Below are 26,673 nucleotides of genomic sequence, written 5' to 3'. Positions count from 1 at the left end.
ACTATAGACATTAACAGGCCAATCAACCATGCAAACATTAAATGACTGACTTCACACATAATATACACATTGACTTATAACACTTACATTTCAGCAAACTTGAACCTAGGCAAACCCCTCCTGACGTTTCCAGCGGACTTATTTCCCTAAAAGATTAAACATTGTTCAACGGCACTGCAATTCACAAGCCCACCGCGCGGTGCCACACATCTCAATGCAAGCGGACGCCCATGTTGGAGACCGGCGCCGAAAATCCCCAGACATCGAACGCAAACACGGCCATCCACCACAAATACTCACTGTTATCGCCACCCAAATGCTCTATACCGCAGCAACCGCCAGCATGTGTCCATAGGCCACTCCGTTAGCCCACAATGGAGACACAGCTCGTCTTCTCAGCAAATACCAACACTGTCCGAACGCTAACAACCGGAAGAAAAGACCAGGACGCACCGGCCGCAGCTTTATATAGTCGGACTCAATACTGCCACCCTGCGACCAGACGGCCACACTTCCCGTTAAAAACCAACCGCAATCCCATTCCCAAGTACTACAGTACATCCTATATGACTGTACCACCCGGTTACACTTAAACTTCAAAACTTAATTCCTTAATCTAAATGTGAAATCGTATCTAAATCAAATTCCTAAATTTAAAGAGAAACTGTAATCCTAAATCCTAAATCCTAAATCTAAATCCTAATTACCAAATACATGCAAAAGATATGTTAGTACTCATACATACAAATTAGTTCTGACTCCATACCAGTCATAGTTCAGCGGCGGCATCACGTGTATTGGGCAGGAAATGCATGCACTTATTTATGCGCATTTGGGCAGATGGGAACCGTCAGGGCCCTCTAGGCGAGGGCCTAATATATTCTAGATATTCAAATTTTATTTTATTAATTCATAATTTGACAAAAAACGGCCTATTTATTTGTCTTTAAACGTGAAGGGTTTAATGATTTTTTTTTTAAATAACAGTAAAATTGACCATGTCATATCTTCCCTGTAAATGGGTGCGCTTTGTTACACGACTTGTTACACACCGTTAAAAACCATTACACAAACGCCTAAAGCTGAAGTAGGTGGGAAAGCGAGGTAGGCTATCTAGTTACTTGTTACTATAGCAACATACAAGAGCGGTGTGAACGCCGCGTAACCATGGCAAAAGCACGCAAACAATAAACTGGAACAACGGTGTTCAACATCCCGTCCATCCAGCCGCCGTCTAACCTCAACATGTCAACCGTTGATAAAATGACTTCGGATATGGTAGTGTCCAGACCTCGACAGTATAGCAGTGCTATTGCACCTGATGCGTCCCTCAGAGTACCAGAGGCGTCCCGCCCGTCCAACGGAGGAGCCACCGTGGGCTTCCGTTCAGCCAAATACACGCCGATGGATTGGCACTCTAACAACTACGCGATCCTCCAACAGGCTGAAACAGATGCAACTGCAGCCGAGAGGATCCAGCGACTGTCCAAAAGTCTTTGCAAGAAAAGTGAAGCAGATGCGCAGAGCAGACAGTCAGAGGGAACGCGCCATCTGGGCGGGAGGTTGCAGGAGATCCACTTGTTGAAGTCGGAGTTGCAGGGGCACATTGAGAAGTTGTTGGCTGAGACGGACCTGCTGCTCCTTCTCAAGACCCGTTTGGAGAAAGCGCTGGACGCCACCGAAATACCATACGGCATCGCCACCGATAACCTCACCTGCCGGGAGAGGCGTCTAGGACCCGAACTAGTTAAAGATGCAGTCGAGGACGAGCTTTTGAAGGTGAGCCATACAATTGATCCGTCGCTTTATACTGGTTCTGTGTTGATGCATTAATAATTGAAGCACATTCTATTTTGTCTTGAAAGGAAATTGACCTGATCAGAAACATACAAGCCCTTCTGAAGAGGACGATCGATCAGGTTGTCTGCCAGATCCAGTGAGTGACGCACCATCTGGGTGTCTCGTCTGAACTTTTTATTTGCTTAAGACGAATTCAATGTTGTACTGATATCGTCTGTGTGTGTGTGTGTGTGTGTGTGTGTGTGTTTTGTGTGTGTGTGTGTGTGTGTGTGTGTGTGTGTGTGTGTGTGTGTGTGCATGCGCGTGCGTTTGCGTCCGTGCCTGCGGGCTTGTGTGTCCAACCGTATGTGCATCAAACTACGTGTGTGTCGTGTGTCCGAATATTTCTGTGTGTATGTGCTTCTTTGCGAGGGCTTTAGGATTAACAGAGAGGCTAAAATGACTTTGGAGTTGGACTGGTCTGACAAATGGCATGCATACAACCTGGATGACCAGTGTGGACGATACAGCAACATGAGCAGAAACACACAGCACCACCCAAGTTCAGCCACGATGCAGGATCAGTAAGTTTGAATGTGTGTCCTACTATGTGGACATGTGTGTGTCGGACCCATATTATGTTTAATTTCACTTTCAAACTCTTTAAACAGATTCCGGGGAAAACAGGGTTCAAACTTCCCCACACACTTTCTTTCCTTGTTCCCTTCTCGTTGCGTTCCAGGGTGTCAGAGCCCACCTCCTGGCTGCAGTTTAGCCAGGAAAATCTGTCCAGGGCCGTACAGGAAGAGCACACCACCATGAATCTCAGGTTTGGCCGCATGTCTCAGACTCTGTTCAAGACTAGGTCTGACGTGATACCTCTTCATCCTCATTTCTGACAGATTATAGCTGTTAACATTAATGGACAAATCTGGGCCTTCATGAGAATTATTCACCCATAAAAGTGTGTATGTGTGTGTTTGTGTGTGTGTGTGTGTGTGTGTGTGTGTGCGCACACGCACTTGCACGCATGCGTATTTCAGGGTGCTGGTGGAGAGGTTGTTGCGGGACACCACGGAGGACTTGAGGTGCCAGTGTGCTGTTGTGGACCAGGCCTTCAGCCAGCGCTGCTCTGAGCTGGCCGAGGCCAAAACCCTGCTGGAGCTACAGCTCGCACAGGTGGCTGCCGATATTCTGGAGTCGATGGAACCCTAACCATAAACCTTTGTTAATGGATAAGAAATGGCTGAAAAATCAGCCATTTGTTAATACGTCCCCATTCAAGGCTTTTTTAAGGACCGGCGTACGCCGTGTCTCCTTTCGTGTCGTCGTCTTTCTCTCTCCTCTGGTGTCTCTCTGTCGCTGTCTCTCTCTCTACTGATTGGAAGATTTGAGCAGTTTATTGACGTGGCTATGAATGTTAAATAATGCAATCTATTGGGGTTGTCATGTTTGGTAGTATTTTAAAAGAAATGATCAAAACAAATGTATTTTTAATTATTATAATTAATTATGAATTAAAACATTTTTTATTCTGCATTCAGATTTTGGATCAGATCGGCGCTCAGGAGAGGAACATTGTTGCTTTGCAGCAGGCAATCCTTGACAAAGATGCCCCACAAAGAGTGGCTCAGTCAAGGCTCTACCAGCGCTCCCACAGACCCAACATGGACCTCTGCAGAGATGACCCTCAGCTCAGGTACACGCAAACACTTAAAGGTCCCATGGCATGAAAATCTCACTTTATGAGGTTTTCTAACATTATATGAGGTCCCCTAGCCTGCCTATGGTCCCCCAGTGGCTAAAACTTGCATTCGGTGTAAAACGAGCACTAGGTATCTTGCTCGCCTTGGAAAAGATGGAAGCTCAGGCGCGGTGATTTGGAATGTGGCCCCATATGTTGTCATAAGGGGCCAAGCTTCTCTGCCTTGCCCGCCCAGAGAATTTGGCCCGCCAATGACCCAATGAGCTACGACCGTGTGAGCGCCATGTGTGTGTGTGTGTGTGTGATAACACACACTGTAACGCAAGTGTTGTACACTTCTTTGTTATTTGGATAACCGTTCTGCTGTTGGTGTTATGGCGCTGACGTCTCTGGTTTTTCAACGATACTGTAGTGGAGGTTATCACAGGCATGGTTGAGAAGTAATTGGGGGAAAGGAACTTTGTCTTTGACTCCCTGAAGTACATGAACCGCGACATGGAGGAGAAAGGGATTGTTGCCCGCGATTGTCTCCAGGGGTTGCCCCCTGCTGACCGCTGACCGCTGCCCGCCGCCTGCTGCCGCGAGGCACCACCACCGCGAGGCACCACCACCGCGAGGCACCACCACCGCGAGGCACCACCACCGCGAGGCACCACCACCGCGAGGCACCACCACCGCGAGGCACCACCACCGCGAGGCACCACCGCTTGGGGCGGCGGAGCCTCGGCGCTGCCTGCTGCCGAAGCGGTGGTGCCTCGGCAATCGCGGGCAACAATCCCTTTCTCCTCCATGTCGTGGTTCAGTCTACTTCAGATTGATGTGGAAGTGGAATAATAAGTGTGCGTCCTTCTATCTAACTGTATAAGCCTGAAATGTTGCTCCCTTCCAAATGTGGATTGGTTGGATTGTGTCAGGATAGACTCAAATAATTATATTCGATACGTAGACATTCCATAAAAATGTACACATCTAGCAGTGAACCTGTCTCAGCTTCAGGGTTTCGCTAAGCAAGTTCTGTTAAACACACAAGATCACACATAAAAGCTGACTAACGGAATGACATTTTCAAGAATAGTTTGCTCTGTTTGTTCTGTTTGTTCTGCTTCGCTAGTTTGGTGGAAGAAGTGCGGCAGCTGGATGCAATGCTGTCATCGCTGCAGCAGCAGCTGGCTGAAGCTCGTGGTTCACTGGCCCACCTGGAGGAGTCCCGCATGGCCCTTGAGAAGGCCATCGCGTGTAAAACACACTCTCTGCTGGTGGACAAGGACAAGTGCATGCCCCACCGCGGACGCTACCCCACCGTTGTGGCGCTAGCAGGCTACTGAAGTAGATTAAAAAATAGTTGTTTTTTGCGGTTGATTTGGGTTTTTATAGTACAACTGTGTCAGGATAGTTATAACACTACTTTGTCATCAGCGTACACTCATAACAAGTTGCTTCTGGTTCTCCTTTTTCTAGTTGTAGCCACTCATAATCGCCACTTGGTGGCAGTCACAGACAAAAACATGATACTCTTAAAATTACCTTTTTACTGTACCAATAGACTTTCAAACATATGGCTGTTAATTAAGCATGACACCTCATAACTTCAATCCTGTTCATTAAACAAACATCTGTTGACGCAACAGATACAAACTTGCTCCTGCTTATGGCTTCATGGCTCGTTTTCCTCAAACACATACATTCACATCAAACACAGAATCATCACCAGTCGATCATCTGTAGACAGCAGATCCACACCTACGAAAACGATATTCCCCCCCCCCCCAGGGCTCCAGACTAACTTTTTGCGTTGGTTGCACAAAATTTAGATGCACCAAATTTTTCATTGCGTTGCCTTTAATGCCATAAGGTCACCTTTTTATTGCTCTCCATAACTTTCATATAATGTGAATGATTTTTTAACAAGAATAATGGTGCGTTCCAGGCAACCCGTAACCCGTGTTTTCACAACCTTCTACCTGTGAAAATGCCCTGGAACGGCAGACAAACCCACAACTCACTACCCGTGAACTCGTACCAGACCGATTCACTCCCAGTTCCAGCTTGTAACTTACGGGCTAAAAAGTTTCCCTGGAACGCAGCATGAGGTATAGAGAAATGCTTGTCTTTATTTGAAGCACAATTATATATAAAAATAAAGTGTTTCAAGTTTTTCACTGAGCTGAAATGGAACATTTCAAACTAAAAAATGAAGCAAAATAAAACATTTCCAAATAAAAGGGCTTGTGCGGGTAATTCAGACTCTCTGAATAACTACTCTCAGTAGTAGGGCAGGTTGTAACAGTAGGCTTAGTTTTTTTTGAATGAAAAAACATTCTATGTTTTTTCCTCGCTTAATTTCCCCCTTCTTTTGTCGCGTTTATTTTCTTTATCCGTTTCAGTTACTCTGGCGCTCAGGTCGTTCGCAATTTCTTTTAAAAACACAAGCAGTGAACAGGACCAGAGCCAATCAGAGGCAAAGAAGCGACTGAGCTCTTTTTCTTATTGGTTTAGACCACGATATGATCCTACCATGAGTGTGAGTTCGATTACAGGAGAACAGAGAGATGATGCGATTGCGAAGGAAATTTATTTTTTCAGGTGCACCAGTGCGACCTATAAAAAATATTAGTCGCACCCTTAAATATTTTGGTCGCATGTGCGACCAAATTGGTTACATTCTGGAGCCCTGCCCCCCCCCCCCCCCCCCTTGGCAGCGTGGCAGGAATTTCTCCGTAATGATGGACTCATTGCAAAGACGAAAAATTGCTAAAACGAAAAAACGAAGAGGGGGAGTTTTTCTCTTTTTCGCCCTTGGACCTGGTTTCCAAAGAGTGCGTTTGCAGGCACCGAAAACTCAGTGTCCTTCTTGACGGTCGGCCCAAACGTGCAAGACTGCACGTTTTTACACAAAAATCATAGCCGTGTGGACAGGGCCTAACCACACGGAAAGGTAGAGTTGGTTGCAATCTGCAACCTCATCGCTAGATGCCACTTAATCATACACACTTTGAAGTGTAGTAAATTAAAAAAAAAGAATTATCACATTCCACAACATGGGCCTACCTATGGCACTGCCTTGCTGGAAACGTAGGCCCAACCGCAGTCGGTTTTAGGGTTAGGGTTATTATTATTTTTTTTTTAACAAACCTGCTTATATAACCCCTACCCCACCCTCAGTACTCAGGTGTGGTCAATTAGGTCATTAGGATACTACTGAGGCCTAGCCCTGCCCTTGTCGTGGCAGCTATGACCAAAAGGGGGTGCAGGGGTTTGCCACAACACACACACAACCACACACACATACATACATACACACACAGACACACTCACTCACTCACTCAAAGTTAGGGTTAGGGTTATATCACACACTCCTGTATAATTGGCTGCCTCATTAATTCCCTCAGTCTCCACCTCAAGCTGGTGTGTGGTGAGCGTTCTGGTGCAGATTGGCTGCCGTGCATCACCAAAGTGGGTTCTACACACTGGTGGTGGTGAGTGAGGTCCCCCCCTTCACTGTAAAGCGTCTTTGAGTGTCTAGAAAAGCGCTATATAAATTCAATCAATCAATTATTATTATTAAACAAATGGCATCCCAGTATGTGTCCTGCTTCAGTCAGGGGGCCGTCGGAACCCAACTGTCCAGCTGGATCGGTAAATTGCCAGTGTATCCGGATTAACACAAAAGATGGAATGACATACCCTAAGTAGCTCCAAGTGAAAAAGTTAGTTTACATTTGCATGAAATTATTTTGGTCCTTTGGTATAATGAATCCTCACTGTTCTGATTTGTCTTAAAGGTCCCATGACATGCCACCAGGTGTGGTGTGATTAGCCGTTACAAGCTGTTCAGGAAATCTGCCCCTTATGACATCCCAGGTGGGCGTGTCCACCTAGATGTGTGATGGATAGATGAGCAACGTCTGCTACAGTCCACTGGGTAGGCTGGTAGACTGATCTAAACAGCACACATGTAGGTTGACACGCCCACTGGTGATGTCATAAGGGGCCGATTACCAAAACGGCTTGCAACGGCTAATCACACCACACCTGGTGGTATGTCATGGGACCTGGGAACAGTTGTATCTCATTAATACAAAATTACACTTATTCTGTTCATGCCTCAATCTCCATAGTCAGCTCTGTAAATGTAGGAGATGTACTGGAGGGATACAATCAGTTAGGATCTAGGCCTGGGAGTGGACTGTGTACATGTTGATTAACAATCTGATGTGTATGACGTGAAGGATTTGTATATTATTGCAGGACTCTAACTATTGTATGTTTTATATAATTGGCCTTTGTATTGTCTGCTGATTCTTACTGGACCATTCACCATTGTAGTGTTGGTATTTGTGTTGCTTACGCCTATTCTATGTTATGTTTATCTGTTTCACCAGGTGAGGTCGGGGACTGCAGATGTTCTGGCTCAGATTTGAATGCCCATAGGTCACAGGCTGATGGTGAATTCAGAAAATTCCATCATGCATGCAAGCTTATTCTTTAAGCTGTGTTGATACTTTGAAGACAAGGTCATTGACCTGTATCCGTTTCTTATTAATGTCCACTTGTACCAGCAAAGTTTATGCACTTCTTTTTGGATGGATTTCATGGATCCAGTTCGGGTGACCGTTTTAGGCCAGAGCCTGTCCAGGAATTTTCATCAATTGACGGAAAAAGCTTGTCCATGACCTATGTTTTGGTAAGGGTGGTGAATAAACATGCATATCGTAATATAATAGTCGGTGTTAATGTTTGATAACAAAATATAATCCCTCTGACTTCCCCATTGACTGATTGTCCTTCAGTCCGCATTCAAATTACATGGGCACACCTTCTGCTACATTCTTTAAACCCGAGATAACGAAAGCATTAAGGGCATTGTGTGGACAGCCCTACACCGTAAAGAGCTATCTAATAAGGTGAGTCTGTCCTAGTCTCATTAAAACATTTTATAGGATCCTATGAGTTGAGAAAAGCTGGGCTATTGGAACTGCAATAATATTTTGATTGAGAATGAGTCATAATATTTATTTTTCAATTCATTATCCTACATAGGCCATCATTTGGTTCTGGGATTCTCTCATAAGATGTGTACTTCAACAACCTCAACTCCAGTGGATCGTATTAGTCTTATCAACAAGAACTTATATTGAAATTAACATCAATACCGACATCATTGTTTTACTGTTTTTGTGTTCTTTTATTTGTTTTTGTGATGTTTTATGATTTATTTTTATTTATGTGTTTTATCCATTCTCTAGGGAACTTTTCTGTTTCATTCTCGATTGTGTGACTTAACTTCACAATATCTCAAACATGATGAATCCAGCGGCCGGTTATCCTTATCCTCCTGGCCATCCAATAGGTGAGAGGCTAGAACACATTTTCCCTTCTCATGCCAGCTAGGAATGCACTAACTGGGTAAAAGGCTGGTGTCGGTTGATGTGAGTTACTATTAATTGATAATTGAGTGTCTCTTTGCTTTGTTTCATACCTCAAGCTGTTTTATCAAATCAATGTGCAGGAGAATAAGTTTGAAAATATATATTATTTTGATATAGTTGATATAGTTATAGCTCGCTAATAAGCTGTAGCTGATTGTGAGTGTATGATCCTTTGTTTGGTAGACGTCAATCATCAAGGGGTTTGGCAGCATTTTAATTGTAGAAGCTTAAATTATTCTCACGTTTCAAAGGTATGCCTGTTTACCCACAAGGCATGGCCCAACCTCCATTCGCCATCCCTGGTAAATACATTTTCACACTCATGGATGACAAAGACAAATAATGAAAGCATTTAGCTTGGAACAGAATATTTTACATTTAATAAGATCACTTTCCTGATTGTTAGATTCTTAGTTGTTGTTTTTTCTTGCAGTCTCACTTTCGTTCAAAATTACTTTAAATTATGGGGGTCTAAAGATCTAAATCTATCTCTTAAAGCGAGGGTAGGCAATTCGATTTAGAAGCATTTTTTTGGCATATTTGTTGAAAATCTCTTTGCATCCCGACAGCAATCAACAAATCAAGTGCTCTCCATGATAAGAAGAATATCTGGTCTCTGGGCTGTCACAAGCCTGTAATAAGCCCGTGCAATCATTTAATTCTGACCAAATGTTGTTGCGTATTTTTGGGGAGTGGCTTTGGAGGGAAGACTGAAGGGAGGGCAGGGATTTTTTGGTTTCGTTATTTAATTTATATATAGCTTACTCTGTTGGATTTTTTCGAATTGCCTACCCTACCATTACTTTTGAAACATGTTGTGAATGTAATACAATAGATCAGATAAGGATTCAATATTTATGAGGTGTTAACAACTGTCAATTGTTAGATTAAAAAGCCTCTTCTCTTTTAATCTATCATTTTAAACTGTCTGTAATACTTCTCAGTTCTCAGTTCAGTTCAACAGCAGCCGCCTGTTGCTCAAAATACATCAGTAAATGTCAATTCTCCAGTGACCACCACAAGCCCTGGTAAGTCTTATATCACTTTCATGGTAACACAAAGACCATGAAAGGGTCTATAATAACAACCATTCTAAGGATTTATCATTGACGAGGTGTGTTTGGCACCATGTTAAAGATATGGGTTTAATATTGATGAGATGAAAGTGGATATTGTACCTAACAATTTTAGTATAATGCCTTGTTCAAAGTACGCATCAAGCAGTTTAGAAATACTTTTTAATCTTTAATCTTTCTCAGGTTTTGTAGCAGCGCCTTTTTACCAACCAGGCCCAGCACCAACTCAGTTCCAAAGCCCAGGTACTCAACTTTAGACTCATGGAAACAGATATATAAAAATGACACACAAAACCTGTATTTAAGGAAATCACATTTCAGATTTTCTTTGTTGTATTCTTTCTTGCATGAGTCATTAATCATTAATCACTCCCTTAAGGGAGGGATGAGATGTATTCAGTTGGATACTTAAAGAATTAAGCTCACTGTGATTGGTTTCTCCAAATTTCGTAGCCTATATTTGATCAATAGAGCAAGAGTACTTTTACTCTTGCTCTTACTCTTACTCTCTTACTCTTACTCTTTTAAAACATGTTGTCTAGGAAATTACATGGATCAGATACAGGCTCCATATTGATGAGATGTTAATGACTATAAATTGATATTTTAGCGGCTAGCTTAAGCTTTTTCTTTTTCCTTTGGTACATCATCAAGCTGTCCCTTTTTCATCTTGATTTTTTACTTTTTCTAATACTCAGTTCAGCAGCCGCAGCCTGTTTCTCAAAATACAACAGTACAGGTCAATACTGCCCCTGGTAAGTCCTAAATCACTTTCAGTTCAACACAAAGAAAAAACAATATCAATATAATGGTTTATCACAAGGTGTGATAAACGAGGTGTAAGGGACTGTACATTGATGATTTATTGTTACTTTATTTTGGAAAAAGTGTCTGATAAAAGCTATAGATATGGGTTTAATATGGATGAGGTGAAAGTCGATATTGTGGGTTATAGTTATAGTACAAAGCTTCATTGGTTTTAAAACATCATCAGTTTAGCAATTTAGCTGTGCCTGAATCAGGCCGAACACAAAGCTACCAAAAATTTCCAAAGCCAAGGTCACTAAACTTTCAAATCATGGTAACACACACAAAATTAAATGAAAGCTTCCTGCTTTTTTGGAAAATTGAATATTGAAGGAAATCAAGTTACAGATCTTTCTTCTTGTATTTTGAAAGTTTCTGTAATACTTCTCAGTTCAGCCGCCGCCGCAGCCTGTTGTCCAGCATACAAACATCAGCATCGGTTCAGCAAACCTGCAAGGTAACACAAGGAAAACACATAATTAGAATGGTATATTATTGACGAGGTGTGTGCATTGATATTTCGACCAATCCAAAACTTTGTTTTCTGATTTGATTCTAAGGTCAACAAAGGGGCCCTGACTTAAAAAATGGTAACTACTTTCATACACACAATAAAAAAAACAACGTATAAGGCCTAAATAGGTTACCTATTAATGAGATCATTTTCTTTTGAGTTTAGTTTATTTTTATAAATAATTGATGTGAAGGAGGCAGAGCATGTTGTTAATGGTGGGCATCTCTCCTCGGGTCCAAACAGTCGTGGTGGTGGGGCCAGCAGCAGGGGAGGTACCTGTACGGACAAAATGTGCCCTTTGCGATGCCACCTGTGTCACTAGTGTCACCTACAAGAATGGTGCCCTCACCTGGGTTCTGTGCGGTGTGCTAGGAATATTGGGGTGAGTCCTTCACACATTTAGCAAACCATTTTGATATGCATCCTCACATCGATATATTTTTACTTTTACAATATTAATCATTTAATCATATTTTAATTAATTGGATTCTATGCTTCTTTTTAGGATATGGCCATGCTGCTTGATCCCTCTCTGTTGTGATAGCTGTAAGGATGTTGAACATCGATGCCCCAACTGCCAAAATGTCGTGCATGTACATAGACGCATTTAAAAGTGACTGTCATAGACCTCAGCAGCAAGACAATTCATACTAAATCATTATAGCAAAAATGTTTATCTATGTAGCCCTTCATAATAAGTGGCATAAATTGGATGGTCTGTGTCAACTGTTGATTGAATTGTCCAGGTTTATCAAGACTATACATTGGTTGTATATTGGGGAGCTTTAATGCACAGTGGTTCACTTGATCATGACTTTTATTACTGAAAAGCACTTTAAATCTGATGATTTGCTTATTCTTTGAATTTGTATGCACTTAAATGTTTCTTACACTTTTTGGCATATATCTTGACTGTTAAATGCACTGTACTGTAAATCGCTTTGGAATAAAGCGTAAACAAAGGAATGCCGTCTGCGGTAGAAACAGGAAATTCAGCTTGCATATCTCAGGTTTGAGGATGCGTTCAGGCCATCTTTGGATCTTGAGGAAACAAAGTTGCTAAACAGCTTCTCCTGGCTCTGTGAGCATTGATGACACACTGCAGGAAATGTTTATCTCGTAATTGACACTGGGTGTGTGGGTTATTGTTGTGTTGTGTTCATATGCAGCATTGACTGTAGGCCAGTGGTTCTCAACCTTTTTAGTCTTGTGTACCCACTTAGACTTTTTGCCATACCATGCGTACTCCCTCACTCATACGTGTTGATGATTCTTCAAAAGTAGAACATAACACAACTGATTATTGAATGGAAATCATTTTATTTCATCTCCTTAATTTGAACATTTAATTCTCAGGCATTTTCTTAATTTTACTCAAATGAATCATAAAAATAAATAATATGTTGCTAAATTGTTGAAAATTGTTGAAAATAAATAAGTAATATAAACAAATAAATAAATACGAAATCAAAACAATTAACCTGCCTTTGTTCTATATAACTCTTATAACATTAACCACAAAAAACTGGAGCTCCTTTGAATAAGTCCCATTCAAACAGAAATTTCCACTTTAAACCAGAAGCACTGAGGCTGCGGTGGTTCCGCAGGTGTATAAGTGAATCGATATAAACGTAGTTTTAACTGTACTGCCTTGGTTTAAGTTTGGCCTCTTTCTTGCGTTTCTCGACCGGCTCCTCTGAACCCTCACCTGAATCCAGATCAAGTGTGATTTGGGCACGGCTGTGCAACAGGTTATTGTTCCCGAGGAAACTAGTAATAGCGCATTATCATTTTATTGACAGGCTTATGAAATGACTGAGGAATATTTACTGGGAATATACTTGGATAATCATCTTGGAATTTCCTAGACTGGGTACCTCCAGCTTGTTCTGCCGACGATTTGAATTCGCTCTGCAGCAGGGGCTGGAGAGGAGCAATACTAGACTGGGTAGCCCCGCCCATTCTGCCAGCGATTTGAGGTCACCCTGCAGAAGGGTCTGGAGAAGAGCAATACATTTCTTTCTAGTGTCGATATGATTTTGTGGGAGCCAATCACCAAGCTGGCTTTTCCCCCTGGTTCGCTATTGGCTTTTTTAAAGGTCCCATGATATGCCACCAGGTGTGGGCTGATTAGCCGTTACAAGCCGTTTTTGGAAATCGGTCCCTTATGACATCACAGGTGGGCGTGTCCACCTAGATGTGTGCTGGATAGATCAGTCTACCAGCCTCCCCAGTGGACTGTGGAGGCTGGTAGACTGGAATATGAGGGAATGTGAGGGGAATATGAGGTAGATACGGATCTCTCCCGTCTCAGGGGAATATGAGGTAATGATGAAAGACCATTCAAAAATATGTCTGGGTTTCTGACGATACAAAGCTTAATGCAAAAGGTGTCCCTTTAAGCGTGCTGAGCCGTAACTATTTTCCGGTACTAGCAAACGTTGCTCATCTGTAGCAAACGTTGCTCATCTATCCGTCACACATCTAGGTGGACACACCCACCTGGGATGTACAAAGAAAATAAATCTCTTTACGGCCGCAGCCATTTTTGTTGAGAGCGTCATCACTGAACTCAGTATACTCTCAGAATTCTGAGAGTATTTTTTGCAGTATTTTTTGCTGTTGATGTTGGTGTTCGAGTAAATCATGTATTTATCCGTCTTGCGGTTGGCTAGATACTTTCCTGCACGATTAAAAACGGTGGCGAACCGTGAGCACTACAGCCGGACCTTCACCTCAGCCCTAATTGCTGAGAAAATAAATCATTGTGGAAAAAAAAGACACAGTACGCTGAATTGAAAGCGTTTAACAACTGCAATCCTTTAATTAACGATGACAAGGATGTAGCCTAAACAAATAAACCATAACATTAATAACATTCTCCGCAACAAGAAACATACTCTAATGAAAAATCTGGAAATATAAAATGAGGTCACAAGTGCAGGCTGGAAATGTATTACTTGCATTTAACCTGTAGGGGTCTGTATGCGGGTTTTACACCGCCCAGGTAATATAAGGCCAGGTGTGTGTTTGTCAGACATTGACTGTCAAGGGAAGAGGCGGAGGTCAGTTTTCAAACTGACCGTCGCTTGCAGGTGTGCCGCAGAATCTTGATGTCGGTGGGCTGACTATGTCAGATTTGTAAGGCTGACAAATCCGCCGCTGACCCAAGTGGATGACTTGTCAGTTGTAAAAAGTAGACAACTCCAGCAGTACAGCCTGTTTGTTTTCTTACAAACTGTCATCCATGGATATCTCCGATCATTTTTGGTTTTGAAATGCCTTCCACTGACTTAACCCATTTGTGCCGGCTGCTGCGCGGCGCAACATTGTATCTACTAGATACAATGTTGCGCCGCGCAGCAGCCGGCACAAGTGTGTTAACCTTTTCTTTTAATTCCAGTTCTGAAGTTGGTCTTCCGTTTTTTATTAATTTAAGTTTTTCTGTGAAAGGCCGCCTTGAAAAAGGCGATGGTATCAAGCTAGCCACAACGTTGCTCTCGTCTTCCGCCATCGCTCTCACCACTCTGCCCTGCCCGCTGTTCGGACTTCATGAAGGCCTACGATCTTTTGTTTTTGTCCTGCCCACCGAAAATCAAACCGTGATTGGTCAATTTTACCATCACTCTTCAAACCAAAACACAGCTTGGCCTTCCCCGAGATTCGTGAAGTCCTAACCAATTAATGAGCCAGCTAACCGGGCTTCGATAGAGATGGACTATTCTGATTGGATAACATGGTTCAGGACAGTAACCCTTTCATTGCTGATGTGAACTTGACAGTAAACTTAACTTTAGAACATAGATGAGAGAAAATGTATTTAATGTATCGTATTAAATTAAATTAGTTAGATTTCTTTTTAAATATATAAATATATTATTTAATACTCATATTTTTTGGTGCAGATTTTTTTAAGGCCTTCTCTGAAGGCGTAGAAGGCCCTGAGGGTTCGCCTCTGATTAAAAACTATGTTCTGTGAGCTAAACCAGAGAGCTTAACATTACTTTCTCAACCACTTCCACAGTGAGAGAACCTATGCTATATGGTTGGTCACGGTTCCTTCTGTGTTGTTGACCTTGTCATCCACTATATGTTCACTGCTTGTACACTTGGCCTTATAAATGATTCACACTGGATCGAAACATGTTGGAAATCTTTGGAAAGTACTTAAAAGTGTATTCCCATATGTGTCCAGGATTGCCTGCTGCAAAGTGTTTCTCTCCTGAGCATCGATCTGCTCCAGCCTACTGGGCCCTATAAACTCTTATTGTGTCGTGCAACAACCCCTACAAAATCACCTTGAAACACATACAACAAAACATACACACAATACCTCCACACACACGGTTCTTTATCAGGAATCCTCTCCTCTCAGACCACCTCAGTGTAACTGGCTCTGGCCTGGGTGAGGACAGTATCCAAACTGGACTTTGCTACAGGGTTGTTATAGAACTGGGGGTATGCAACGCATACTGCCAGGTCAAAATACCGCTAGGTTGGAGCAACCCCCTCCACTTAACACAACTCTGAGTGACAGTAGACAGTATAGCGGTGGAGTCTGACATGAGTCCAAACCTGAGATTCATGGTGGTGGGCTTTTTCTGTGTAGCCCTATTCATATGATCATACCATCTAGTGATGTCACCATCTAGAATTTGAACAATATGCACTCATTTCAGAACAGAATGTATGAAACAAAGATACTCAGATGGAGAATAGAGGAAGGGTATTCGAGGGCTGAAATGAAATAATTCGAGTTGATGTTGATGGACAGTTGGTGGCCTCTGAGTGCTCAACTAGTCTACTTTCCCACAAGGATCTGAGACAGATGGAGCATGGTTTTATCCTCTGATAATTCACAAAAAAATATGAATTAAAGAAATGTAATGAAGTAGGTAATACATCATTCACTGTGGTGTTGTTGGGTATAAGTTTCATCATTTAGCCTTTCCCCAGCATCTAGCCAGCACACCACCACACACAAGTCTATTTTGGACGTGAAAGGAGATGTTGCAGATGGCAGCCAACAGTTGTATCTCATTAATACAAAATTACACTTATTCTGTTCAATGCCTCAATCTCCATATTCAGCTCTGTAGGTGTTGGAGATGTACTGGAGGGATACAAACAGTTAGGATTTGTTGGAAGAGGACGGTTTGCATGTTAATTAACAAAACTGATGTGTATGATGTCAAGCTTATTCTTTTAGCTGTGTTGATACTTTGAAGACAAGGTCATTGTCCTGTGTTCGTTGCTTATTAACGTCCACTTGTACCAGCAAAGTTCATGCGCTTCTTTTTCATGGATCCAGTTCGGGTGACCGTTTTAGGACAAAGCCTGTCCAGGAATTTCCATCAATTGATGCACAGAGCTTGTCCATGTCCTATGTTTTGGTACGGGTGGTGAATAAACGTGCATATGGTAATATACTAGTCGGTATTAATGTATCATAACAAAAAAAAACTCCCTCTGACTTCCGCATTGGCAGTTTACCCTCCCCCTCTCCAGATGTAATTAGCCCTCAATTAATGGCTTAGCTCAGGATGTAGAGCAGTTGTCTTGTAACTGAAAGGTTGCTAGTTTGATCCCCAGCTCCTCCTAGCTGAGTGTTGATGTGTCCCTGAGCAAGAGACTAAACACTTACTGCTCCTGACGAGCGCCGTTGGTGTGTCAATGTTTGGAGTGTCTGCCAAATGCCCTAATTGTAATTGCTCTCTGTGTTGTTTGGTTTTCTATTCAACTTGGTAATGTGGAAACCCCACACCAATAAGCCTGCCACAATTTATTCTATCCAATGCCAATTACATGGGCACACCTTCTGCTACAGTCTATAAATCTGAGAAAACAAAAACATTAAGGTCATTGTGCGGACAGCCCTACACCCTACATAGCTATCTAATAAGGTGAGTCCCTCCTAATCTTATTACAACATTTTATGGGATCATATAAGTTGAGAAAAGTCTATTGGAACGGCAATAATCTTTTGATTGATAATAATTTATTTTTTAATTCATTAGCCTACATAGGCCATCATTTGGTTCTGGTTTTCTCTCAAAAGCTGTGTAGCCTACTGTTCAGATGGGCTGAATGAGCAAACAACCTCAACAGTGGACCATCTAAGTTTTATCAACAGGCATTATGAACTTATAAAGAAATATATAAATCGTGTATAAATCGTGCATAAATCAATACAGACATCATTGTTTTACTGTTTTTGTGTTCTTTTATTGTTTTTTGTGATGTTTTATGATTTATTTCAAATGTGTTTTCTCCATTCTCTAGGGAACTTGTCTGAGTCATTTTTGATTGTGTGACTTAACTTCTTCACAATATCTCAAACATGATGAATCAAGCGGCCGGTTATCCTTATCCTCCTGGCAATCCAATAGGTGAGAGACTAGAACACATTTTCCCTTCTCATGCCAGCTAGGAATGCACTTACTGGGTAAAAGGCTGGTGTCTGTGGGTGTGAGGGACGATAATTGAGTGTTGCTTTGTTTCATACCTGATGTTTTTAATCTGTTTTATCAAATCAATGTGCAGGAAAATAAGTTAGAAAATATAGATCAAAAAAATGAAAGTTGATATAGTATATAGTTCTAGCTCACTAATAAGCTGTAGCTTATTGTGAGTGTACGATGCTTTGTTTGGCAGATGTCCATCATCAAGCAGTTTGGCAGCATTTTAATTGTAGAAGTTGAAATCGTTCACAGGTTTCACGGGTATGCCGGCTTACCCACAAGGCGTACCACAACCTCAGTTCGCAATCCCTAGTAAATACACTTTCACACTCATGGGTGACAAAGACAAATAATGAAAGCATTCAGCTTGGAACAGAAAAATGTACATTTAAGAAAATCACATTCCTGATTGTCTTAATTGTTGTTTTCAGTTCAGCAACAGCAGCAGCAGCACCAGCCTGTTTCTCAAAATACAGCAGTACAGGTCAATGCCACCCCTGGTAAGTCCTAAATCACTTTCATGCTAACACAAAGAAAATAATATCAATATAATGGTTCATCACAAGGTGTGATAAACGAGGTGTAAGGGACTGTACATTGATGATTTAGTGTTACTATACTTTGGAAAAGTGAGATAAAAGTAATAGACATGGGTTTAATATGGATGAGTGAAAGTCGATATTGTGGAGTATAGTTATAGTACAATACTTCATTGGTTTTACAACATCATCAAGCAGTTTAGCAATTAAGGTGTGCCTGAATCAGGCTTAGCACAAAGCTACCACAAAGTTCCAAAGCCCAGGTCACTAAACTTTACACTCATGGTAACACATGCAAAATTTAATGAAAGCTTCCTGCATTTATAGGAAAATGGAATATTGAATAAAAAACCCTTTTCAGATCTTTGTTCTTGTATTTTTCAAGTTTCTGTAATACTTCTCAGTTCAGCAGCAGCCTGTTGTCCAGCATACAAACATCCGCATCGATGCAGGGAACCTTCAAGGTAACACAAGGAAAAACACATGTCATTTTAATGGTGTAATATTGACGAGGTGTGTACATTGATATTTCAGCCAATCCATAAACCTTATTTTCTGATTTGATTCTAAGGTCAACCAAGGGCCCCTAGATCAAATAATGGTAACTACTTTTTATACACACAATAAAAAAACAAAACATATAAGGCCTAAATAGGCTACCTTATTAATGAGATCATTTTCTTTTGAGTTTAGTTTATTTTTACAAATAATTGATGTGAAGGAGGCGGAGCAAGTGCATGTTAGTAACGGTGGGCGTCTCGCCTCGGGTCCAAACAGTCGTGGTGGTGGGGCCAGCGGCAAGGGAGGTACCTGTACGGACAAAATGTGCCCTTTGCGAGGCCACCTGTGTCACTAGTGTCACCTACAAGAATGGTGCCCTCACCTGGGTTCTGTGCGGTGTGCTAGGAATATTGGGGTGAGTCCTTCACACATTTAGCAAACCATTTTGATATGCATCCTCATATCCATATATTTTTACTTTTACAATATTAATAATTTAATCACATTTTAATTAATTGGATTCTATGCTTCTTTTTAGGATATGGCCGTGCTGCTTGATCCCATTCTGTTGTGATAGCTGTAAGGATGTTGAACATCGCTGCCCCAACTGCCAAAATGTCGTGCATGTACATAAACGCATGTAATAGTGACTGTCATAGACCTCAGCAACAAGACACTTACTGGAACAGTATGTGATTCATACTAAATCATTATAGCAATAATGTTTATCTATGTAGCCCTTCATAATAAGTGGCATAAATTGGATGGTCTGTGTCAACTGTTGATTGAATTGTCCAGGTTTACAAAGACTATACATTGGTTGCATATTGGGGAGTTTTAATTCACAGTGGTTAACATAATCATGACTTTTATTACTGAAAAGCGATTTAAATCTGATGATTTGCTTATTCTTTGAATTTGTATGCACTTAAATGATTCTTACACTTTTTGGCATATATCTTGACTGTTAAATGCACTTACTGCAAGTCGCTTTGGACAGAAACGTAATACAAGGAATGCCGTCCGCAGTAGAGACAGGAAAAATTCAGCTTGCATCCTCAGGTTTGAGGATGCGTTCAGGCCATCTATGGATCTTGAGGAAAGAAAGTTGCTAAACAGGTTCTCCTGGCTCTGTGAGCATTGATGACAAACTGAAGGAAATGTTTTCTCGGAATTGACACTGGGTGTGTGGGTTATTGTTGTGTTGTGTTTTGCATCCTTCTGTTCATATGCAGCATTGACTGTAGGCTACTGTTGTGAAACTTCATACACAACAAAGCAGTTTACACTCTCTGTGCTTATTTGATCCATCAGTTGACTGACAGAGCTTTGTCCATCATGGTTTTGCTTTTACAGGATTCCATCAGAGATATTCAAAGTCTGGCAGGGAAATTATCATATTTTTCTTCTCTGAATTTTTTGTAAGGTTGGTGAATAAACATCTATATCGTGTTACAACAGTTGGTATTCTTGAATCATAACACTTAAAAAAAAAAAAAAACGCCCCTCCACTTCGCGGTTGTCTTTCAGTCCACACTCCAATTACATTGTCATACATTCTGCTAACCCTAGAAACCGAAAACATTAGTCATTGTGTGGACAGCCTTACAGAGCTATCTAATTAGGTGAGTCTCTCTGATCTCATTTAAATTTAAGGGATCATGTGAGATTCAAGTTGACAAAAGCCGGCCTATTGGAACTAATAACAGAGAGAGAATGTCGACCGTAGCATAATGTTACTGTGAATGTATACAGTAGTTATGTTATTATTGTGTGTTTATTTAGTTAATTTAGTGTGTTTATTACTTTATTTTGTGGCCTATTACACAGTGCTATACTTCTATTGACAATAATTAACTGTGCAGAAACCCAGTAAATGACTGGATTTCACAGCCATTTTGTGCTTTGAATGAATTGTCATTGACTTTTAACTGCTCTCTGTGTTGTGTGGTTTCTATCCACATTATTAATAAGTTACTCTATAACTTGGTCATGTGGAAACCCATTACTGTTATGGGGACAGGACGAGAGGACCCAAACGCTTGACGAAGGGAGGCAGAGACGGGATGGAAAGGAAATAGGGTATATTGGGACAAGGGGTAACGACAAGCCGGGGCTAGGCAAGCAGTTGTCAGGCAGGTGAGGGTTCCGTAACAGACGGGCAGTCAGACAGGCAGGGGCTCGGCGGTAGGCGGGTAGTCAGGCAGGCAGGGATTCGGCAACAAGCAGACAGGCGTGTTGAGAGTGTGAGTACCAATGGCGCCAAGCGGCCACTAGATGGAGGTGTTGGACCGTGTAGCAGGACGTGGCGTAACAGTACCCCCCCCCTCTACGGACGCCTCTCGGCGGACGCCCAACCACGGACGGCTGATCTCGATGGTAGTCCCGGATAAGTGAGGCATCCAGAATATGATTCTGGGGAACCCAGGAGCGCTCCTCAGGACCCTACCCCTCCCAATCGACGAGGTACTGGTGTCCCCGGCCGCTGCGCCGCACATCAAGGAGGCGACGAACCATCCACGCCGGGTGGTTGTCAATGATCCTGGGAAGAGGTGGAGGCGGGGCGGGGGGAGACAACAGGCTGGTGGAGCCGGGCTTGACCTGGGAGACATGGAAGGTCGGATGCACACGGAGGGATGGGGGGAGTCTGAGACGAAGAGTACAGGGGTTAATGATAGTCTCAATCTCGAAGGGACCAATGAAACGGGGGGAGAGTTTGGGGGGAACTCCCTTCAAGGGAAGATCCCTTGCCCGAAGCCAAACCCTCTGTCCGGGAGCGTACTGGGGGGCAGGTAGACGATGCTTATTGGCCTGCAACTGGGAGCGGGAGGAAGCGCGGAGCAGCGCAGCGCGTGTACGGTTCCAAGTGCGCCGGCACCTGCGCAGGTGGGTCTGGACCGACGGGACCGCTATCTCGTCCTCCAATTCAGGGAATAGGGGTGGTTAGTATCCCAGCGAAGCCATGAAAGGGGATAACCCTGTGGATGCGTTAACCAGGGTGTATTCGACCCAGGGGAGCGTTCCAAGAGGTGGGACTGGCGTGGTCGATGCAACGGAGTGCAGGCTCCATCTCCTGATTGGCTCGCTCGGATTGTCCGTTAGACTGGGGGTGAAATCCGGAGGAGAGACTGGGTGAGGCCCCAAGAGCCTTACAGAAGGCCCGCCAGACTTGGGAGGTGAACTGGGGACCTCTGTCGGAGACTATGTCTGGTGGGATGCCATGCAAACGGAACACCTGCAATGCCTGACCAGGAGGTCGGCGGTCTCCCTTGAGGAGGGAAGCTTGGGGAGTGCGATGAAGTGCGCGGCCTTTGAAAAATGGTCGATCACGGTTAGGATGGTGGTGTTGCCCTCGGAAGTGGGTAGATCGGTGACGAAGTCCAGGGCGATGTGTGATCAGGGACGGCTAGGGATGGGTAGGGGCCGCAGTAGACCAGAACAGGGACGAGTTGAGGTTTTATTCCGGGCGCAGACCGTACATGCCGAAATAAACGAGCGGACGTCCGCGTCCATGGTGGACCACCAGAATCTCCGACAGAGGAAGTCCAAGGTGCGGGTGATGCCTGGGTGGCAGGTGAGCCGGGAGGAATGCCCCCAGGCCAGTACCCTGGACCGTGCAGCGTCAGGGACGAACAAGCGGTTAGGGGGACCGGTTAACGGGTCTGGCTGCTGCCTCTGCGCAAGACGTACCCCGGACTCCACCTCCCAGGTGAGTGTGGCGATCCGACAAGCGGGTGGCAGGATGGTTTTGGGGTCAGTACAGGGGTCTTCAGGAGAGTACAAGCGAAACAGGGCATCCGGCTTGATGTTCTGGGAGCCGGGATGGTAGGTGAGGGAGAAGTTGAACCGACCAAAGTATAGAGCCCACCTGGCCTGTCGGGAGTTCAGCCTCTTTGCTGACTGGATATGGCCAGGTTGCGGTGGTTGGTCCAAACAATGAACGGATGCTCCGCGCCCTCCAACCATTGTCACCACTCCTCCAAGGCAAGCTTGACAGCCAAGAGCTTGCGGTTGCCAACATCATAATTTCGCTCAGGCGGGGACAACCTTCAGGAGAAGAAGGCACAGGGGTGGAGCTTGTGGTCGGAAGAGGAACGCCGGGAGAGCACCGCGCCCACTCCGGTGTCAGAGGCGTCGGCCTCCACCACGAACTGGAGAGAGGGGTCAGGTTGAATGAGGATGGGTGCGGATATGAAACGCCGTTTGAGGCCCTGAAAGGCGGTCTCGGCCTCCGGCGTCCACGCGAAGGTGCTCTTGGTGGAGGTCAGGGCCGTGAGGGGTGCCGCGACTTGGCTGTAACCGCGTATAAAGCGACGATAAAAATTAGCGAAACCAAGTAATTGTTGCAATCTCTTGCGGGTCGAGGGAGAAGGCCACTCCGCCACCGCAGAGACCTTGGAGGGGTCCATCTCTACCTGGCCCTGGCTAATAATATAACCCAGGAATGGGATGGACGAGACGTGAAACTCGCACTTCTCTGCCTTGACGTATAGTCTGTTCTCCAGCAACCTCTGCAGAACCCGTCGGACATGAACCCTGTGCTCCTCCACGGACTTCGAAAAAATAAGGATATCGTCAATATAGACGAAGACGGTGTGGTTCAACATGTCCCGGAGGACATCATTTACCAGGGACTGGAAGACAGCAGGGCGTTGGTGAGACCGAAGGGCATGACCAGATACCCAAGTGGCCTAGTGGGGTGTTGAACGCGGTCTTCCACGGTAGTTGATACAGGGACGAAGCAAGCCATCCTTCTTGCCGACAAAGAAAAATCCCGCTCCTACAGGTGAGGAGGATGGGCGGATGATTCCAGCGGCGAGGGATTCCCCGATGTACTCCTCCATTGACTCCCTTCAGGACGAGAGAGATTGAACAGGCGGCTGCCAGGGAGGGGGGCTCCGGGAAGGAGGTCAATGGCGCAGTCAGAAGGACAGTGAGGAGGCAAGGACAAGGCGTGGAATTTGCTGAACACTGCCCCAAGGTCTTGGTACTCCTCCGGGACCGAGGACAGGTTAGGAGCACTGGGACAGACAGTGTTTACTCCACAACATGACTCGTCCTGCTCTCCAATCGATCTGGGGGTTGTGTGACTGAAACCAGGGGTAACCCAGAACGACTGGAGAGAAGGGGCTGGTAATCACCAGAAGGGAGATAGACTCGTGGTGATTCCCCGAAACGAGCAGGTTGACCGGAACGGTACGGCGCTCCACCCGCGTGAGTGTCCTCCCGTCTAGCGCCTGGGACTCGATCGGATATCAAGGGGAACGGTGACAATCCTCATTCGGCGAACCAACTCCCGATCAAAAAAGCTCTCATCTGCTCCGGAGTCCAGGAGGATAGAGAGTGGGTGGGTTTGATCCTGCCACAGGAGAACCGCCTCCAGGTGGGGACGGGAGACCGAGGGATTATGGGAGCGGCTCGCCAGGATCCCTCGGGTTACTGGCAAGCCCGTTTTTTTCCCGAGAGAGGGACATCCTGACCGGAGATGGCCTGATGGCCCACAGTAGAGGCAGGCTCCGGAGCGCATACGGCGTTCCCTCTCCTCGGGGGAGAGCGTGTCCGCTCGTTGTGGGGTGGCACGGAAAACGAATGAGGGGGCCGAGGAACTGCTGATGGCTCGAAAGAGGAAGTGGAGAACGAGTATTGACCCCTCTCTCTCCGGCGTTCGCGTAAGCAATTGTCCACCCGTATAGCAAGAGTGATCAGGTGATCCAGATCCGATGCCTCCTCCCGGGAGGTCAACTGGTCCTTAATGTCACTGCTAAGCGCGTTCAGAAAAAACCCCTGCAGAGCATCCTCGTTCCAGCCGCTCTCAGCCTTAAGGGTGCGGAGCTCGACCGCGAAGGAGGCGACGCTGCGGGATCCCTGGCGAAGATGCAGGAGACGTTGGGAGGCCTCTCTGCCCTGGACCGGGCGATCGAAGACCTTCTGCATCTCCTCGGTGAAGGCGGAGTAGTCGGAGCAGACCGCGGAACCGCGTTCCCACACGGCCGCTGCCCATGCGAGAGCCTCCCCCCGCAATGAGCCGATCAGGTAAGCGATCCGAGATTTCTCAGTGGGGTAGGTCTGGGGCTGCATCTCGAACACCAGAGAGCACTGTAGCAGGAATAACCGACAGGATCCCAGGTCCCCTTCGTAGCGCTCGAGGGCTGGAATGAACGGCTCCCAGGGGGAAGCCGATGAATCACGGACTGGGAATGGTGGTTCCGGGGTGACGGGGAGCTGGGAGTGGACAGTTTGGGTCAACTCACGGAGAGTGGAGGTGATCTCCTGCAGGACCTGGTCATGTTGGCCCAGGAGAGTCCCTTGGCGGGAGATCATCTGGCGACAAGCCTCTGCGTCAGCTGGGTCCATGTTTGGCCAGTTCGTACTGTTATGGGGACAGGACGAGAGGACCCAAACACTTGACACAGGGAGGCAGAGATGGGATGGAAAGGAAATGGGGTATATTGGGACAAGGGGTAACGACAAGCCGTGGCTAGGCAAGCAGTTGTCAGGCAGGCGAGGGTTCGGTAACAGACGGGCAGTCAGACAGGCAGGGGCTTGGCGGTAGGCGGGTAGTCAGGCAGGGATTCGGCAACAGGCAGGCAGTCAGATAGGCAGGGGCTCGGCGGTAGGCAGGTAGCCGGGCAAGCAAGGAGTCGGCAACGGGTAAACAGGGTGACGGACGGAGAACTATGGAAGAGGAAGGAGGGTTACTGGAAGACTGGGAAAACGGACTGGACTTGGTTTAACGCTGGTAGGACCGATACTGACTGAGGTGTAGTAAACGACGAACTGGCGCCGGCTGATTGGAGATCCCCGGCTTAAGTAGGGAACGGCGATTGCAGATTATAGACAGGTGTGTTGAGAGGGTGAGTACCAATGGCGCCAAGCGGCCACTAGATGGAGGTGTTGGACCGTGTAGCAGGACGTGGCGTAACAATTACCCACGGCGCCTGAGGTGAATAATTGTTAATTGTTAATTGTTAATTGTTAATTGTTAAAGGGGTTTATTTGATTTTATTCCCCGATGAAAATTATTCCCTAGGTGAAAACAATATCCCGAGTTTGAGATCTCAATCATGGGATATTGCCCAATATCCCAAGATAGCGAACCAATCAAATAGTGCCATTTTAAGAGGTTGACGTGTAGCATAGAATAATTTATTTCATCCAATGCCAATGACATTGTCACACCTTTTAATACATACTTTTAATCTGAGAAAGCGAAAGCATAAAGTCATTGTGTGGACAGCCCTACACACTACAGAGATATGAGGTGAGTCACTCCTAATCTATTTTAAAAAATGCAGGGGATCATATGAGATTCAAGTTGAGAAAAGCTGGCCTAATCTTTTGATTAAGAATAAGTCGTAACATTTATTTTTTAATTCATTAGCCTACATAGGCCGTCATTTTGTGGTTCTGGCTTTCCCTCCAAATATGTGAACTGTTCCGATGTGCTAAATTAGCAAACAACATCCACTCCAGTGGACCGCCCAGTTATCAACAGGCGTTATGATCTTATAGAGAAATGTATAAATCAATACAGACATCATTTTTTTTATTGTATTTGTGTTAAATGTGTTTTTTTGATGTTTTATTCTTTATTTCAAATGGGTTTTCTCCATCCTCCAGGGAACTTGTGTCCTTCTCGATTGTGTGAGTTAACTTGACAATATCTCAAACATGATGAATCCAGCGGCCGGTTGTCCTCCTGGCAATCCAATAGGTGAGGGGCTAGGGGACATTTTTCCTTCCCTTCCCAGCTAAGAATGCACTAACTGGATTATAGGCCGGTGTCTGTTGGTGTGAGGGACTATTATTTATTAATTGCGTGTCGCTATGGTTTGTTTCATACCTCAAGCTGTTTTGTCAAA

At 44.6% G+C, this 26,673-nt stretch overlaps 3 protein-coding genes across 3 annotated transcripts; all 3 read left to right on the top strand.

Annotated features, from left to right (window-relative positions):
• Positions 1 to 1,245: 1,245 nt before the first annotated feature.
• tekt4 (tektin 4) lies at positions 1,246 to 4,809 on the top strand (the record flags this gene model as incomplete). The annotated part of the gene is made up of 7 exons (XM_079731018.1): positions 1,246 to 1,779; positions 1,866 to 1,936; positions 2,220 to 2,363; positions 2,522 to 2,608; positions 2,823 to 2,958; positions 3,324 to 3,478; positions 4,596 to 4,809. The coding sequence occupies 7 exons, from the start codon at positions 1,246 to 1,248 to the stop codon at positions 4,807 to 4,809; spliced, it is 1,341 nt and encodes a 446-aa protein (XP_079587144.1).
• A 3,524-nt stretch (positions 4,810 to 8,333) lies between these two features.
• On the top strand, positions 8,334 to 12,786 carry LOC307070743 (uncharacterized protein). Its single transcript, XM_079729357.1, has 10 exons — positions 8,334 to 8,388; positions 8,731 to 8,834; positions 9,165 to 9,215; positions 9,858 to 9,941; positions 10,173 to 10,232; positions 10,688 to 10,744; positions 11,188 to 11,253; positions 11,357 to 11,386; positions 11,554 to 11,692; positions 11,816 to 12,786. The coding sequence occupies exons 2-10, from the start codon at positions 8,786 to 8,788 to the stop codon at positions 11,919 to 11,921; spliced, it is 642 nt and encodes a 213-aa protein (XP_079585483.1). The 5' UTR covers positions 8,334 to 8,388; positions 8,731 to 8,785; the 3' UTR covers positions 11,922 to 12,786.
• A 4,849-nt stretch (positions 12,787 to 17,635) lies between these two features.
• Positions 17,636 to 20,194, top strand: LOC307091911 (uncharacterized protein). Its single transcript, XM_079758758.1, has 7 exons — positions 17,636 to 17,699; positions 18,024 to 18,083; positions 18,203 to 18,271; positions 18,715 to 18,774; positions 18,882 to 18,911; positions 19,088 to 19,226; positions 19,350 to 20,194. The coding sequence occupies exons 1-7, from the start codon at positions 17,651 to 17,653 to the stop codon at positions 19,453 to 19,455; spliced, it is 513 nt and encodes a 170-aa protein (XP_079614884.1). The 5' UTR covers positions 17,636 to 17,650; the 3' UTR covers positions 19,456 to 20,194.
• Positions 20,195 to 26,673: the final 6,479 nt, after the last annotated feature.

This window comes from Pollachius pollachius, assembly GCF_949987615.1.
Source record: "Pollachius pollachius genome assembly, chromosome: 2".
In the NCBI taxonomy this organism is placed as follows: domain Eukaryota; kingdom Metazoa; phylum Chordata; class Actinopteri; order Gadiformes; family Gadidae; genus Pollachius; species Pollachius pollachius.
This window is presented reverse-complemented; position numbering and strand designations above follow the sequence as displayed.

Excerpts from the sequence above, each read along its gene's own strand:
- LOC307070743 (XM_079729357.1), top strand. The coding sequence starts at position 8,786 with ATGATGAATCCAGCGGCCGGTTATCCTTATCCTCCTGGCCATCCAATA. Across the intron at positions 11,254-11,356 it reads CGGTTCAGCAAACCTGCAAG|GTCAACAAAGGGGCCCTGAC; the intron begins GTAACACAAGGA and ends TTTGATTCTAAG. Across the intron at positions 11,387-11,553 it reads GGGCCCTGACTTAAAAAATG|TCGTGGTGGTGGGGCCAGCA; the intron begins GTAACTACTTTC and ends GGGTCCAAACAG.
- LOC307091911 (XM_079758758.1), top strand. The coding sequence starts at position 17,651 with ATGATGAATCAAGCGGCCGGTTATCCTTATCCTCCTGGCAATCCAATA. Across the intron at positions 17,700-18,023 it reads TCCTCCTGGCAATCCAATAG|GTTTCACGGGTATGCCGGCT; the intron begins GTGAGAGACTAG and ends AATCGTTCACAG. Across the intron at positions 19,227-19,349 it reads GGTGTGCTAGGAATATTGGG|GATATGGCCGTGCTGCTTGA; the intron begins GTGAGTCCTTCA and ends GCTTCTTTTTAG.